Source organism: Strigops habroptila, chromosome 7, assembly GCF_004027225.2.
Source record: "Strigops habroptila isolate Jane chromosome 7, bStrHab1.2.pri, whole genome shotgun sequence".
Classification (NCBI taxonomy): domain Eukaryota; kingdom Metazoa; phylum Chordata; class Aves; order Psittaciformes; family Psittacidae; genus Strigops; species Strigops habroptila.
Genome location: NC_044283.2, coordinates 62,506,686 through 62,521,762, shown reverse-complemented (window position 1 = coordinate 62,521,762; position 15,077 = coordinate 62,506,686). Strand labels below are relative to the sequence as shown.

At 37.1% G+C, this 15,077-nt stretch overlaps 1 protein-coding gene and 1 long non-coding RNA gene across 5 annotated transcripts in view; both read left to right on the top strand.

Moving 5' to 3' along the window:
• Window positions 1–15,077, top strand: part of ARHGAP10 (Rho GTPase activating protein 10) — a 158,800-nt gene that overhangs the window by 89,908 nt on the left and 53,815 nt on the right. For all 4 annotated transcript variants that reach the window (XM_030491513.2, XM_030491512.2, XM_030491511.2 and 1 more), the window contains exons 16-18: window positions 862–920; window positions 3,535–3,640; window positions 4,262–4,421. In XM_030491513.2, the coding sequence (XP_030347373.1) occupies window positions 862–920; window positions 3,535–3,640; window positions 4,262–4,421 (325 nt within the window). The remainder of the gene's footprint in view (window positions 1–861; window positions 921–3,534; window positions 3,641–4,261; window positions 4,422–15,077) is intronic.
• LOC115610278 lies at window positions 8,823–13,993 on the top strand. Its single transcript, XR_003992171.1, has 2 exons — window positions 8,823–13,638; window positions 13,735–13,993. It is a non-coding gene; the product is annotated as an uncharacterized LOC115610278 (long non-coding RNA).

Here is a 15,077-nt window from a genome sequence, read left to right as displayed (position 1 = left end):
ACTAAATTGCCTAAGAACATAGACTGCAGAACTTCTGTGTCTCATAATGTAACAGCAATATGATATTTTTAATCTGCTGGCTTTATTGAATAAGGTATTACTGCAACCACTATCAAAGAATGCCAAAGAACTATTATCAATGAATGGTTTGGGTTGGAAAGGACCTGAGTCTCTCCTATGGAGTCTCTTATCTTATGGACTAAATAAAATAAAAAAAGTAGGAAAGAAAAAAAAATATGCACATGGTGAAGTATTTCCTGCCTGCAGTATTTCCCGTCTGAGTGTTTACTCCAGTATTTCATAAACATCAGTAAAGTCAACTTAATAAGTGGAAGTTTTAACTCTGATGTTCTAACTATGATTTCCATTAGTCAGTACATATTTCATTGATGACTATGGTTTTCAGTTTCAATTTTTCCATTTGAAATGCCTTAGAATTTTGATTTGTGGATGGCTACTGTTCAGCAGACTTAACTATTTTAGGACCTTTATTTCTTTCCAGTAAGGCAATTACTTGTGATTCTTTGTATTTTAAAAACACTAATGAAGAATTAATTACATAGTGTATGTGTGCAATCTTCATCTGAGAAACAGTCTCAGTGTTGTAGTTTGGAAAGGTGCCTTATGATAGACTGGAGGCATCACTTCAGCTCATGGAAGATGAATGGATGTAGTCTTGTTTTCCTGGTAATACCAAGTTTTCCATCTGCACTGGAAATCACTGCATTCAAGGGCCACTGTAACAATGGTTGCCTCCAGTGTGAGGATTATACTACTGAATGTTAAAAAGGTTTCCTGCTTAGAGTAAATACAGATAGAACAGAATACAGCTAAATTTGTTATGTCATCCTTGTTTTACAGAAGCCTTCCAGAGCCACTGATGACCTACGAGTTGCATGGAGAATTCATCGTTCCTGCCAGTAAATACGTAACTGTAGTTCAAATAGAAAGCTTTCCTTACAGTACTGTTGTGGCCTTAGGAGTGCGCTGCAAATACAATTTCAGAAAAATTCTTCAACCCAGTAAAAACATAGGAACAAGAAATAATAAATGTTTTAAAAATATGTAGGTTTTAACCAGTGTTCAGTTCGAGCATGTATCATATGTGACGTATCTATTGACAGACAAGCTTGTGACAGACTTAACATAGTGCAGTTTTGACTTTTATGGGAAACTTCCGAATAGACATTGTAAACATTCATTCCTCTTGCCTTAATTATGTAATGATAAACATCTACTTAGATTGTGATTTATTTTCTTTTTCTTTCATTTATAGAGAGTATGAAGCTTAGTAAGAGAAAATACACTAATTCAGGCTCATTTGAATCCTTAAAGCACAGCTGCCTGACCCTTGTTTTCAATGCCTTGTTAGCTCTGTATCCAGGCTGGCTTGAATGTTCGTCATACATTAGTAGAAGAAAGGAAAAAGCAGGCCAGGTTACGCTATGGCAGTTCAAATACAGACTTGGAGAAGACACAACAGCATTTGTAGTTCAGTTGTATGGTATCTAATGTACATGGAATTTTTTTGGAAGAGGATACAGGGAAACCGTGTAAGAAAATTTTTGGTAAAGTATCAAACAGATATTTAGCTGATTTTCATTCCCGCCTGTAGCACTTCTGGCAAACTGTGGAAAGCAAAATTAAAATAAACTTTGAGACAATTGCTGTATCTTCTTCAGATTGCTGTAATGGCTTTCCAGGACTGCAGAATGTGTTCACTTGTGGTCCTTAATTCAAAATGAAAATTAGCCAATGAAATTCATTGCCAAAGCACATCTTAGAGACCAAGTGCTTAAACAAAATTCAACATACTTACCTAGATGGTGAGTATGCCCATTTGTATTGGAAAGTGTTAAACTAATTTCTTGACCTATGAAGTTTTGCCAGCAGTTTCTCATTTTATTTTCCTTTCTCTATTTTACAGTCTGTTTCAATAAAGAAATTCAGTTGAAGTTACATGTTTTAAATAGTACAGGCTTCATAAGCAGTAAACAGTTTTGTAGAGAGGTTGATTCTGTGTAGTGGGGAGGGAAATTTAATCAACATTGCAGACCTGAGTTACAGTATACTTAAAAATAGGTAGTCAGTGTTGTTTCCTATGCTGGCTATAAAATACCAACAACACTGGGAATTGTAAGGAATATCCTTTTCCCTGAAACTAGTAGGAAGGGGGGAAAAAAAAAAAGGCCAAAATTAAAAGGTTCTCCTTTCTGTTTTTTTGATCCATATCAGTGTAGATTGAAACTATGTAAGTCTTGACTGTATCTTGTGATTAAGTTGCTTAGCCATTCTTTAATTAGAGTTCGTGATTTCACATATATGTAAAATAGTCTTGCTTTAAAGAAGGCTTATGTTTTTCTGGCTGTCTGAATTTTGATTAGCTGACTAGAAGCTAAACGTTTTGCATTTTGGTAGCCTATTTTCTTGCAATCTGTGCAGGGGTGTTCACTGCAAAAGAATTAAAAAACAACCCTAAAATCTGTAGCAATATGCAAAGAGGAAAGAAAAAAAAAAAAGAAAAAAAAAAGAAAAAATGTAGCAATATGCATTGAAGAAATATGGTGATATTTTTATGAAATGCATTTAACAATCAAAGTTTCCTTAGAGTAAAATGGGATCTGATGAATGGTCCTGGTGTCAAAACTTGCTGCATTCAGAGTAGGTTGTAAATTTTTCTCTTCAGGTACCTTGTACTAAGTAGTATTATATACAAGAGAAGTACTTCCACTCCTCTGATTGTAACCACTACTGAGATACCATTTTGTGATTTAATACAACTTTGAGAAACAGGAAGAGGTATTATATTAATCTTTTACAGATACCTGTTTTCATCTGTGCTAGTGAAACCTGTAGGGGCCAAACATGCAACACACACAAAAATAGCTCCTAGCTTATTTTTACTTTATTTCTGTACTGTGCTAGAGAGGGATGCTGTTGTTACTCAGGGCCCTTTATCATAGCAGTGTCTATCAGTAGGGTTTTTGCATGATTGTTCCTCTGTGTCTTCAGAGGTCATTAGATTTTCCCTTTCTGAGCATATAAATCTTCTGCATGCATTGTCTTACACAGTTTCTAATGCAAGGTAGCACAAACTCAGTATCATTAGGTGCACAGTACCAACAAAACTGCATTCTAATGATGAGGATAATCAGTTAATGATGCTAAAATGTAAAGTAGTACAGTTTCAGTCTGTGGCACCCAGTAACATCACTCCTCACCTTGCAGTATATTTGTAAGCAGATGAGTCCAATGCAGCAAAACAATAACTACAGCTGTCAGTTTTTAAAAATAGATGAACAAAAGCATCCTTTTGCAGGTGGATTGAAAGATGAGTTCACAAAATAAGCAAATAAGTTGATAATTCTAGAACAAGATAACCTGTGAAAACAAAGCGCATATGTTCAATATTGCTATGTTTGGGGAAGCAAAGAGTGCGCAGTATGTTTCCATGCAGGGGTGGAAGAAGCTTTGTGTTTCTGTGGATTTTATTTTATTTCTATTTTTTGAGTTATTTATTTCTATGTCCCATAGAAAGTGGGAGTCCTGAATCTCGAGTTAATGCTGTTCATTTCTTGGTCCATAAACTCCCAGAAAAGAACAAAGAGATGCTGGAAATTTTGGTGAAACATTTAGCAAAGTAAGTGTTACGAACTGCTGTCCTACCTTGTCAGAATTCTTGTCCTTACCTTTGTTTAACTACAAAGGGCCTTAGTTAAGTGTGGCTGGAGCTGGAGCCCATCTCGATGCTGTCATACACAATACCAAGAACCAAACGTGCAAAAGCAGACAAGACGTTTGACTCATGCTGTGTATGTTTTGGCGGGAAAGGCAGAAATCTAATCCGTTAATGAAGCCATATAACTATTTACTTTAGCAGGCCTGCCAGCAGTTGAGGGTTTGATTGAAGTGAGAAAGGGAACATTATACTTTCCTTTTGCAAATTCTGGCAAAGCGAATAGTGGAGATCTGTTAGCAAATTTAAGTTGGTTTCACACTTGCCCTGGTCCAAGGCTAAGTGCATTTTATATATTTAAGTTCAGCAAGAGACTGCTTTTGTTTTTACATTGCCAGTGGAAGAATGGCTTTTCTGTTTTCCAGTATTCGGTAAACTTTATTTGAAGAAACTTTGCAGAAAACAAACTTCTAAAACATAGATTAAGGAAATGTAATGTTTTCATTTGTAGACTGGAGTTTCCACCAGTAATGGAAATTTTTCATAACCTATTTCCTGTTTTTTCCTTCAATTCTTTTCAAAAAGTGTTTCAAAGCATGCCAAGAGGAATCTAATGACTGTGGCAAATCTAGGAGTAGTATTTGGACCAACCTTAATGAGGCCACAGGAAGAAACTGTAGCAGCCATCATGGACCTGAAGTTTCAGAATATTGTCGTTGAAATCCTGATAGAAAATCACGAGAAGGTAAGCTTTGATACATCTCTGTTTCTCAGCGTTGTCTATAAACGATCTGCTAGGCTTAATTGGTAGTGTGGAGTTAAGTATGAAGTTACCAATAGACTAAAGAATACCCTTTATACATTCTATGCTTATGTTATTTATATGCTAAGTATCTATGTTCATAGGTAAACTGACATTTCAGAATGCTTATTTCTTGGTAATAGTGGTGCTTCTGTGTGTATAGCATACAAACAGATTTTTGTTATGATATTTGCATATGTTTTTTTCTGAGCAAAGGTGATACAAGACTGGAAAGGAGAAAGCCCAGGCTCAGTTTTTAAGTCTTCTGTTAAGTACTTTGACCAGGGGCTGAATTAGTTGTTTTATGTCTTTATTTTTCTCCAAGTTCACAGACTAAAATGAAGAATTTACTATACTCTGAATTTTATGGGTAAAAAGCAGTATGAAAGAGCCAGATATTAACTCTTTTTTGTTTTGTTTTCAGCTGAATGTGAGTTATTTTAAGCCTTTGCAATTTAGGTAATACTGAAAATAGAAGTTGCTGCTGCTGTGGCAGCTGCCAGTTACTAAGGTGCCTTACACATACAAGGTACTGTCCAGAATGTCACTGCATGTAATCTGGGATTAAATAAAAAATAGTAATAACAAGAAAAAAGTCCTTTACTGGTCTCTTTGTTTAGGTACTCCTTTGGGAGTCCCTTGTGCCTAAGCTGACTTCTGGAACTGGATGTTTGAGGTACCTTGCTTGTACTGGGAGGATGGGCAGCATCTTCCTCACTCTTTTTGTCAAAAAAAGCATGTTGGAAAAATTCCAGGATGTGTTTTTTCCTGTCTTCTTTCTTAAGCACTCTGAGCGTTGAAATAGTTATTTCTTTTAAAGGTTAACTGTGTTGAAATTGGCTATCTAAGTCAAGCCTTATCTACGCTAAATAACATCTGTCTCAAGTTTTTCTGACAATGTAATTACCTCCCTGAATGATACAGGCTAGGCAAAGCTTCTGTTGGCATAGCTGTATCCGCATGGTGGGGTTTGTTGGCTTAGTTGACTTAAGGAGTAACGCTGCCCTTACACATTGGGCAGATAGGGTATTGTTCTGTTGGAAGAACACTGTGCTGCAGATGTGGATCAAGTTCCAAGTGATAAATATTCCAAGAGCTGTAAGCCATGCTATTCATTTTGGACCTTATAAATGAAGGTAAATCTTGCAGTGAGCTCATGATTTTGAAGCTATTACAGGGACCACACAGATATAAGAAAGTGAGGAGAGAGAGAGACAGAGTGAAAGAGAGCAAAGCCAGGATGTTTTAATAACATATGGATGTTGAGGTTGAGTTATGCTTACTCAAATCATTACATCACCACAGATTAACATCACTTATTCTTACGCCAGCTCAGTCACATGGCTTTAAAAACTGGACATCAATTTCATGTTTGAAACATTAGTTGTAGCGGCCTTTCTTGCTCCTCTGAAAATGTAGAGAAGCAGGGAGTGGAAAGTACATCAAAGTCATACTGCATCATTTTCCATAATTCCTTGTTTTTATGCCTTCCTTAGAACTAGAAGGCTGTAATTTTTTTTAAGGAATTTGTGTCATTTCACTGTCATTTCTAACAGTGAACTTGCCATCAGTGGTCTGCCTGCAGCAACCTCTCCCACGCTATAGCTGCTTCCGAGATGCAAGGAAGCCCCAAGTGTGACCTCTGTGTATTTATAGCAAAAGCAATGGAGAGGTATGTGCTAAGGCATTACAAAATCTTATCATTGAATTGAATGTTGCTTTTACAAGTGATCCTTCTTCATTTAGGGCAGACCGAGGACCTACTTTAATGGCAAGTGGGCTTATTGTCAGTGTAATGTTCATTTTATATTGTTGTTTTGAATTTCTGTGCATTTTAGACTTTCTGGTAGTCTTGCGTTAGGTATTTTTATGTATATCCTTGTGGAAGTTCTAGGAGAAGTCGCCAGCTGCGGGTTCAGATATTTCATTTAGCCACCACTCTGCATCTGTTAATTTTTAGCAGCTTCTGCCAATAGAGGCAAAGTTTGGAACTGTAAAAGAATGATGTAATCAAGATGGAGGTACACTGACACAAACAAACTTGAAGCAAAACTTCACACTTCATACATATGTAAGTTATGGCTCTGGCAGACTGCAGAGAGGCACTTCTTTACCCCTGTAGCAAATGAAATTACTAACAAATGTCCAAACTGTAGAAGCAATAGCCATCAACATTTCTAGTTTAAATACAGTAAGTAGCTTGGCAAAATGGTAAAAAATTGTTATGAATCCTCAAATATTTTTAAACTGCATCAGCGTTTATTATGTCTTGTGTTGGTAGCTTTATTGAAGGAGATCCACAATTCATTTTTAGGAGGAAACATAATTAACTGGGTTACTAGCTTTGAAATCCTGATGCAGTTATTCCACTGTCACCACTCTGCTGAGTCCTAATTAGAGAACGTCTATGAAATTTATATGTGGAAGCCTGGATATGGGGACTTGCCCTGAGATAAGAATATCATGCGTAGTGCATAAGCTGTTTGTTTTGGGCTTTTATTTTTTAAGCTTTGTTGATATGTATGTTTATTTCCTGCTAGCTAGAAACCAGTCAGTACCACCTTCAACTTGTTTACAGGCTGTATACTTACTTCCAAAACATGAACCAAGTTGAGGAGGGGATGTTTTACAAAATGAGAGCAATGCTGAGACTTGAATACTGGAACTAGACTGTGTAGCTTGATGTGTCGCTTAAGCAGCGTTAGAATTGCACAACTGATTAAGACTAGAAGGGGGATAGAAGACCATTAGGGAAGTAATTGTTTAGGTTTTGGTTTTGTCAGTTATGGATAAGTCTATTCCAGGCAGAGTATTTCTGTGTCCAGTCAGAAGATGAGCTATAGAAGCAGATCTCTACTTTGAAAGAACAAACAAAAACTAGACCAAAGCTGAGACAATGTTTTACCCAGGACCCTCAGAAACACCTGCCGTGAAAGGGAGGCCAGTCCAGAGGAGAATGAGACCTGTGAATTGTCTTGCTTGCTTCTGTCATATGGCTGTAGAGAAAGGCCAGCCAGATATGCTGGGCAAAGTAGGAGCATGTTGAGGTTTGATATTAAATGGCCTCTCTATAGTTTTTCCTGGAATTGCCGTGTTTTGTGCTGACTGGGCTGTGTGCACCAGCACTCTTGTTTCCCTTTGCTTTGCAGGTTTTTAAGGTCTTGGCTGTTATGTCCCCTTCTCCCTTGCCATATCTGTCTTGTCTCCCTTGATTTCCACGTCCTATATTCTTCCCTAAAAAAGCATCAAGAAACTCATATTTGTGTCTCCTCATTGTGTTAATTTTGCTTTGAAACTATATCTTTCCTTGGTGTTCCTTTCCTTGAGGTAATGAACTCGGAGGCTGACTGCGGCTGTGCTTGTACAATGCCTGGAACAATATTTGCTTGGCCATTAGGTAATCCTCTGATGAAAAGTGGTAGTCAACTTGCACCCAAAAAAAAAAAAAAAGTTTTGATTTCTCTTCTCCTCGTCCCCCAGATTAGTTTCAAGGGTATAGATGAATTTTTCTTCCCAAGAGTTTCACAAACTGGATCTCTTCTGGTTTTTTCTTTCTGGCTTGTGGTGCGGAAGAATGGCAGTCCACTCCACAGCAGCATGAAAAGCATGCACGTGTTCATCTTGCTGTTTGTTATAATGTTTTGGCATCTCGTTGGAATGAATGTCACTATTCAAAGGGCTTATTTATTTGCCATTTAGAGATGCCTCAGTGGTAATGTGAGCAATTTTGGTTTCTCAATTCCCTGAACATTATTTTAAGAGGGGGAAAAAAACCACCAGGATAAAAAAAGAAGTCTAAGAAATGAAAGGAGATGAGGGAGGAGGTTGGAATAAAAATCTCAGTGGGACTGGAATATTTAAACCAGCATATGGGGGAGGAAAGACTAGTGAGTACAAATAGCAAGATTGCAAAAACAGAAAGAAGATGAAAATTACAGTGAAAGAAAATTAGAAGAAAAAAGAGGGGCTAGACAGAAGTCCCTTATGGAGACTGGGAAGCCAGAGAGCCTGCTAAAAGGGAATAGGCATGGTAAAAGAAACTTTTTTTTTCTAGAATTCAGACAACCTATGGGCAAAATTATCTCAAAGACGTTCATTCTGAAAAACTCATTAGTTCCTATATATGGCAGGTACTGTTTTCACTTGTTTTCTGTATTAATCCTCTTATAAAGGGCAACAATTTTGCATCCTTTAGACAAAATATGTCTTTGTTTTAGGCTTGTTTTGTGCAAAACAGTTTTATGGAGAACTTTTTTATTAAATCTGTTTTAATTTTTCTTACTTTAGGCAATTTTTTTCTTTTTTCTTTTTTTTTTTTTTTTTAATTAACTAGAAGGAAGAGAAGAAGTTAGTGCTACTGCACTCTTAGGCCAACATCAACTTCATGTAGTAATACATGGAAAATCTTTGTTCTTAAAACCTATTGCACTGCACAGTATATGCAATATTCGTGAGACAGAAGAAATGGAATCAGGTGAAATCAGTTGTTTGTCAAAGTAGGAAGTAGCACAATCAGGTGTGGTACATGTCCCCACTTAGCAATCACTGCATGTTTAAATCACTTGTGTTGCAGGTAAATGCTTTAGGGTACAGTGGCACTGCCATCATCCATATTGAGTCTCTTTTTGATAACACAGCAGATCTACTGAAGTCTTTGTAAAGGGACATACAAGAAATACTAAAGAGGGCTTGTTTCGGCTTTCGTGTTGCTTTGCCTTTGGCTGCAATGGAGGACCAAGAAGCAATGCATTGTAATTGTGGTGGTTTGCTGTGGTGTAGCAATTTAAAACCTCTCCAAACTGAATGTTTCTCGAGTTAACAAGCGTTTGACTTGGAGGGGGAAAAAATTCCATTAAGATATCTCTGTTAGGGCAGAGTTTGTGAAGAAACACATAAGCTTTCTCCTGAACACGTAAGTTCAGGGGGGTGTTCAACATATGCTTAACTTCAAGCATGTAACTAATTAGTAGTGTCATTGAAACTATTCCTGAGCCTAATTCAAATTACATGCTCTAATGACTGACTGAGTCTAAAGCAGAAAGGGCAGCAGGCACAACAAAGAAATTCATCATGGTTTTGGTAGAAGTCACAGCAACTCTTGCACTTCACTGTAGCGTGTGCAAACTCTTTAAACCATTTCTCTGCCGTGTAGATAACAGAAAACCCTTCCATGCAAGACGTACACACACAGTGTGGTAAATTGACTGCAAATATTTTGGGTTTTGTTTGTTTAGAAGACTACAGTTTTTGAAATCTTAAGGTAGTTTATGCATAGTAAGAAGCATGTATATCAAATCTCCACTCACGTTTGTGACTGCAGTTGATGGCCTTAAAAGGAACTGAGTCTGGATCAATACCTGGATTGGTATGCTGTTAGACTGCTCCAAAAGAAACAAAGTATGTACTGTGAGTAACCATATTAGATTAAAAAAGAAAATCAAAAGTCATGTTCTCAGAGATAGAAGCAGTCAACTGAGATGCTGTGATTACAGTTACGTGGCATGTACAGATAATATGAGACAGCCTTCTGCCTTCTTGATTTGCTTACATTACTTCCAGTTAATTTTGGGCAACTTCCCACAACTTTATATGAAATTTCCAAGTGATAGAGATCTCATCTTCCACTGCCTGCAGGCAGTGTTCCTAAGTAAGTAAACAGAAATGATCATAAGGGAGCGGAATTCACTTGACTAATATTTGCTTCAGTCTTGATGGTCAGGGTGCTGTGCTTGCAGGTGGGGAGGAGGTGGCAAGGGAGAGCTGCTTATGGAAAGTGCTAAAATGGATGTTCTTAAATAAAATTTTGTTAGTCAAAGAAAATAGTCTGTGAAATGCTGCAGGGGGCATGGAGAGGAGAAAGGTTGTTGCACTCCTGTAGAGTTTAAGAAGTAAATTCTTATGCAGAAGCGATATGACATAAGAATTATGTTTTATTGCAGCTTTCAATGGTAAGTGAAGTATTGAATTTACAGACTTTTCTTTATATTGGATAAACTGACATGAATGACATCCTGTCTGATCATTGCCAATGCATAGTAGTTCAATATATGCTTGTGTTTTAGTACATACTCTTCAGAATTCTAGTCAGCTTTTGCCTTACCGGAGGGTTTGTGTATTTAAAACCATTTAACAGATTTTTGAATAAACAAAATGTGTCCGTCAGCTGATAATACTTTATTTCCAATATTTTTGTGTGCATGCCATTTACACTTCATTGCAGAGGGTGCCTCTAAAGACCCTGCAGTCATAATGGAAGATAAAAAATGTATTTTAACAAAGAGCAGAAAATATTATACAAAGCAATAATGATATAAATACTTGGAATGGCAATAGGGAAATCTGTGGAGAAGAAAACACTGGTGAGGCTTTGTGGATGTCCACAGTCGGAACAGTGTCGTTTGGAAAGATCTTAACATTTCATTCTGGTGCTTTGTACAATGACAGTGTGATAGGGGGTCAAATGTAGGGGTTTATTCTCAATATATATTTCTGTTATTGTGTAGAAAACTAGGTGAGACTTTATTTGTAGTTGTGTGTGTGTATAAATGTTTATACATGTCTATTTATTGATAATGAAGGGGAGATCATGTTTACTTGTAGTGTGTTTGGCCATGGTTGTTGCTTTTGCTGGCTCCTGACTTAAGTTTATAAGTGCTGCCTTTTATCTTTTCTGGACTTCTCATGCTCTTTTCAAGAGAAAATACATGCAAACATTCTCCTTCTGCATTATTTTACATTTAGTAACTAGGAGTATGTCATATTTTAGACAGCTAGGTAATTAGATTGAGTATCTTTTAATTTGAAGGCTTTTTTTTTTTATTTTTCAATTTTTTATTTATTTTATTTTAAGTATTTCCTGTAACTAAACAAGATACACAAAGCTATTATATGTAGCTGTAATAGGGAAGGACAGCTTTTTTCAAATACTGTCCTTGGTGTGAGTTAGAGTAGGTGAGCACAGAAGAGAAGGTGAATCTGCTGTTTCTGCTGGTGCAGTGGACAAATGTGTAGGTATTTCAAGCCTGGTATATGGTTAACTCTCTCGTTTCCTTCAATGAATAAAATGGATTCATTGATAGCAGTGAATGGGCTGTTATCAGGAGCGTTCTTCTCATGAATTGTTAAAAGGTGGAGCGAGATGTGATCCGGTGGAAGCTGCAGTCTTGGTATCAGGAGTGCTACTTTTAGAAAGGCTGAGTCAACAAACTTATAATTCGCAAGCGATCAAAGGACACACGTTTTTAACCTTGGTATGATTTCTTTTCTCTCATCCTGTCATAGCTGTCCTCCAGACTGTAGTGTCATATTTTACAGACTATGTTTAGTTTCTTCATTAAAGCTCAAACATGAACTACATGGTTTGAGGTAGTCAGGACAAATGAGTGGCTTTTAGGGTCTACAGATATATCAGGTTTGTCTGAAAATTCCCTTGGTTCTTTTTGTCCCTCTTTGTAATTTGCAGTTTGTCCAGAGCTCTCGTTCCTTTTTGTATTAAGAGGAGCAAGTAGCAGATAATCCAGTTTTAGTATGAGGTTGAGATCCACAGTATCCACAAATCCCTAAGAGCAGTGTTTGATTTGGTTATGGGTAGTCAGGCTGCTAGGCAGATGGTCTCAGCAAATGGTATCTTTGCAATGAAGAAAAGGCTGCCTTGGATGGATTGATTGGTTTACTTATTTATTTTTTTGTTTATTTATAGAGCTTTGTGGTTTGGCTCACAGCCAACAATGTTTCCCGTTTCTGGTTTTGACTTACACCCAGTTACTTTTCAGTCTGCGTCCTCTGCACTCTAACTAAATGGTGTGTGCCAGGCAACATCAAGAGCATTATTGATGCTGTCTGGTTGGTAGCCCTTCAGAGGCTTAGCTTCAGGTATCTTTCAACTCTTGATCTGATTCTCTCCCACCCCCTATATTGGGGAATGTTGTGTAAAGGTGTTTTGTGGTTTGTAGTGGAATTCAAGCCTCAAAATCCAAAGCCTCAGAAAATCTGCGTCGTGTGCAAGCTCATAGAAGCTAATGCACAGCAAATCAGATTTCACAGTGTAAAGATGCTGAAATGCAGAAGTTGAGATAACCACTTCGAGGCAAGCACACCTGTATTGCAGTGGACACAATGGTAATCTTAGGGAGGTAAGTTGCTTAAGGATTCTAATTAACTTGTTAATTACCAAAATCTTCAATAATTCTTACTGAAGATTTTGTAAACCTTTTTCAAAAATATTTGATTTCTAGACATAATGAACTTTATGGCATTTTGTTCACTGAATACAGATTCTATTTAGATGTGAAGAATTTCTAGTGCATGTATTAAAAAAAAAAAAAAAAAAAAAAAAAAAAAAAGGAAAATAAAATCCTTCCCTGTGAAGGTGATGAGCCACTGGCACAGGTTGCCCAGAGAAGCTGTGGCTGCCCCATCCCTGGCAGTGTTCAAGGCCAGGTTGGACACAGGGGCTTGGAGCAACCTGCTCTAGTGGAAGCTGTCCCTGCCCATGGCAGGGCGGGTGGAACCAGACAAGCTTCCAACCCAAACCATTATATGATTCTATGTATTTTGTATTGAATCATGTGTTTGAGAAACAGAAGAAGAAATCATGTTGACTAAAACCAGAAATGAAACAGGTTGGTCTAATACTTTCCATAGCAATGTAAAATGCAAAAAAGTAAGAAACTACAGTAACATATGATATTTTTTTAAAGATTTTTAGTACACTAGAAATTTAATAAAATATAGTTAGAATTGATTCAGAAATCAGTTTTGAACTGAAACTTCTAGCTCTTCAGAAGTTGGTCTTTTGTAATTTCTATTATGATTAAACTTTTAATAGCTCCAGTTAGCTTCTGCAATCCCTTCAAATAGGAAAAAAAATTAATCTAGAACTCTTCATCTTATTGACTGTGGATTTTACTGTTAAAAAAATGAATTGCAGTTAGTGTACAATTAGTGGCTAGTGGTTACAATTAGTGGCTGAGCTACCACAATGTATTTCAAGATGCTTATTTTCACTTCGCATTTCCTGAAATGTTTATATCTACAATAAAATTATAACTTCACATAAAAGACATTGTTGCTTCATGTTTGCAGGAAATGGCAAGAAGAATGGCACAACCACTGTCTTCATTATCTTAAGAGGAAAAAAAAGCTTAGAATGTCTATCGAGGTAAGAGCACACTGTGAACAACTAACATAGTTGGCCTCTTCTGTTTTGAGCATTTTTGTCTCTAATATAAATACATGTTCTTCTGGTTTTGTACAGGTTGCTGGATCTAACCTGAACTGGTCTTGCATTACATTGAAAGGAAGCTAAGTCATGAAAAGACCATGGTGATGATAAGTTTCTCTTGCACTATCCCATTAGCTGCTAATCTATAAAATATTCTTTGGTCAGCATGTTACAGCAAATTGTCATGGAATGCAAGGAGTACCGTAGCCATAAAATGTATAAGGATAGAGCAGTATATGTGGCCTGGGTGGACGGTGTTTTATACTGTTCAATAAACATCAGTTGAAGTGACTGTGTGTGTTTCTTTTATTTCCAACTGCAAATCAAGTATGTATTGAAGGGAAATTACCCAAATAAAAACTTGTACTGGCGTTCTTGTCTGGAGAAATACTGTCCTCTTAAAAAATATTGTAGTAGTGGAGGCTATAACACTACCTGAATTTCAAAGAATTTGGAATGACCTTGCAGGATCTAGCCTCCTTTGCATTAGACGGCGACTTCTGGTACTCTGATTCTTGCTTGTGTATTCAGAAGAAGTAGATGCATGTTCTGTGTGGTAGGTGTTATGAGAGTAAATGAAAGTTTTGTCTTGCAACACAATCATGGCACAGCTTTAAGCTGTTAATGACTTTTTATAAGTTTATCCTAATTAGCTCTATTACTAAGCCTTTTTTTTTTTTTTTCCCTTCTCTTTTTCATCCTACCCTGTCCTTGCTGTTTGCCTCCCACTGATTTTTAGTGGAAATTTTAATTACCCCAGTGATACAAAGCAGACAAGAGATGACCTGATGTCTGGGTCTTTTCCTAAAGTGATTCCTGGCAAACATACTGAAATTCATTAATTAGTTCTGCTTGAGACCAGAAAGAACAGATCAGTATTCTTTTGTAGCAGCACTATCTAGTCTACATTTCCATGTACGACTATACATCTAGTCATAAACTCACGGAATAGGCCAAGTTAAATCCTCCAGCCATAGGTTTTTTGAATTTCTAAAACCGGCTCTAGTAAGAGCTCAGGATCTAGAGTCCGACACTGTTGTTGCAGATTAAGGGGAATCTGGCAAAATTCCTTGGGCTGCTGCCATGTGAATCTGCTGGTAGAATACAGTATGAGAATATGTTGAATTTGGCTCATTACTCTTCAGAAATGCTTCCATAGACTTTGTGGGATGCAGGTTTACGAATTGGAATGGTTTTATGGAGGGATGGTGCTCATTGCTCTAGACAGAGCTGTTATTAGCGGTGTATATCCAAGATGTTTTGTGGTTTGTTTAAGCTTGTAAAGAATCCATTTTATACTGCTGCATAGAGAGAAATAGGTCAAACATACCAGGGTTTTAGATGGCTTGTGACAAGAGTCTCATCTTTTCTGTTGT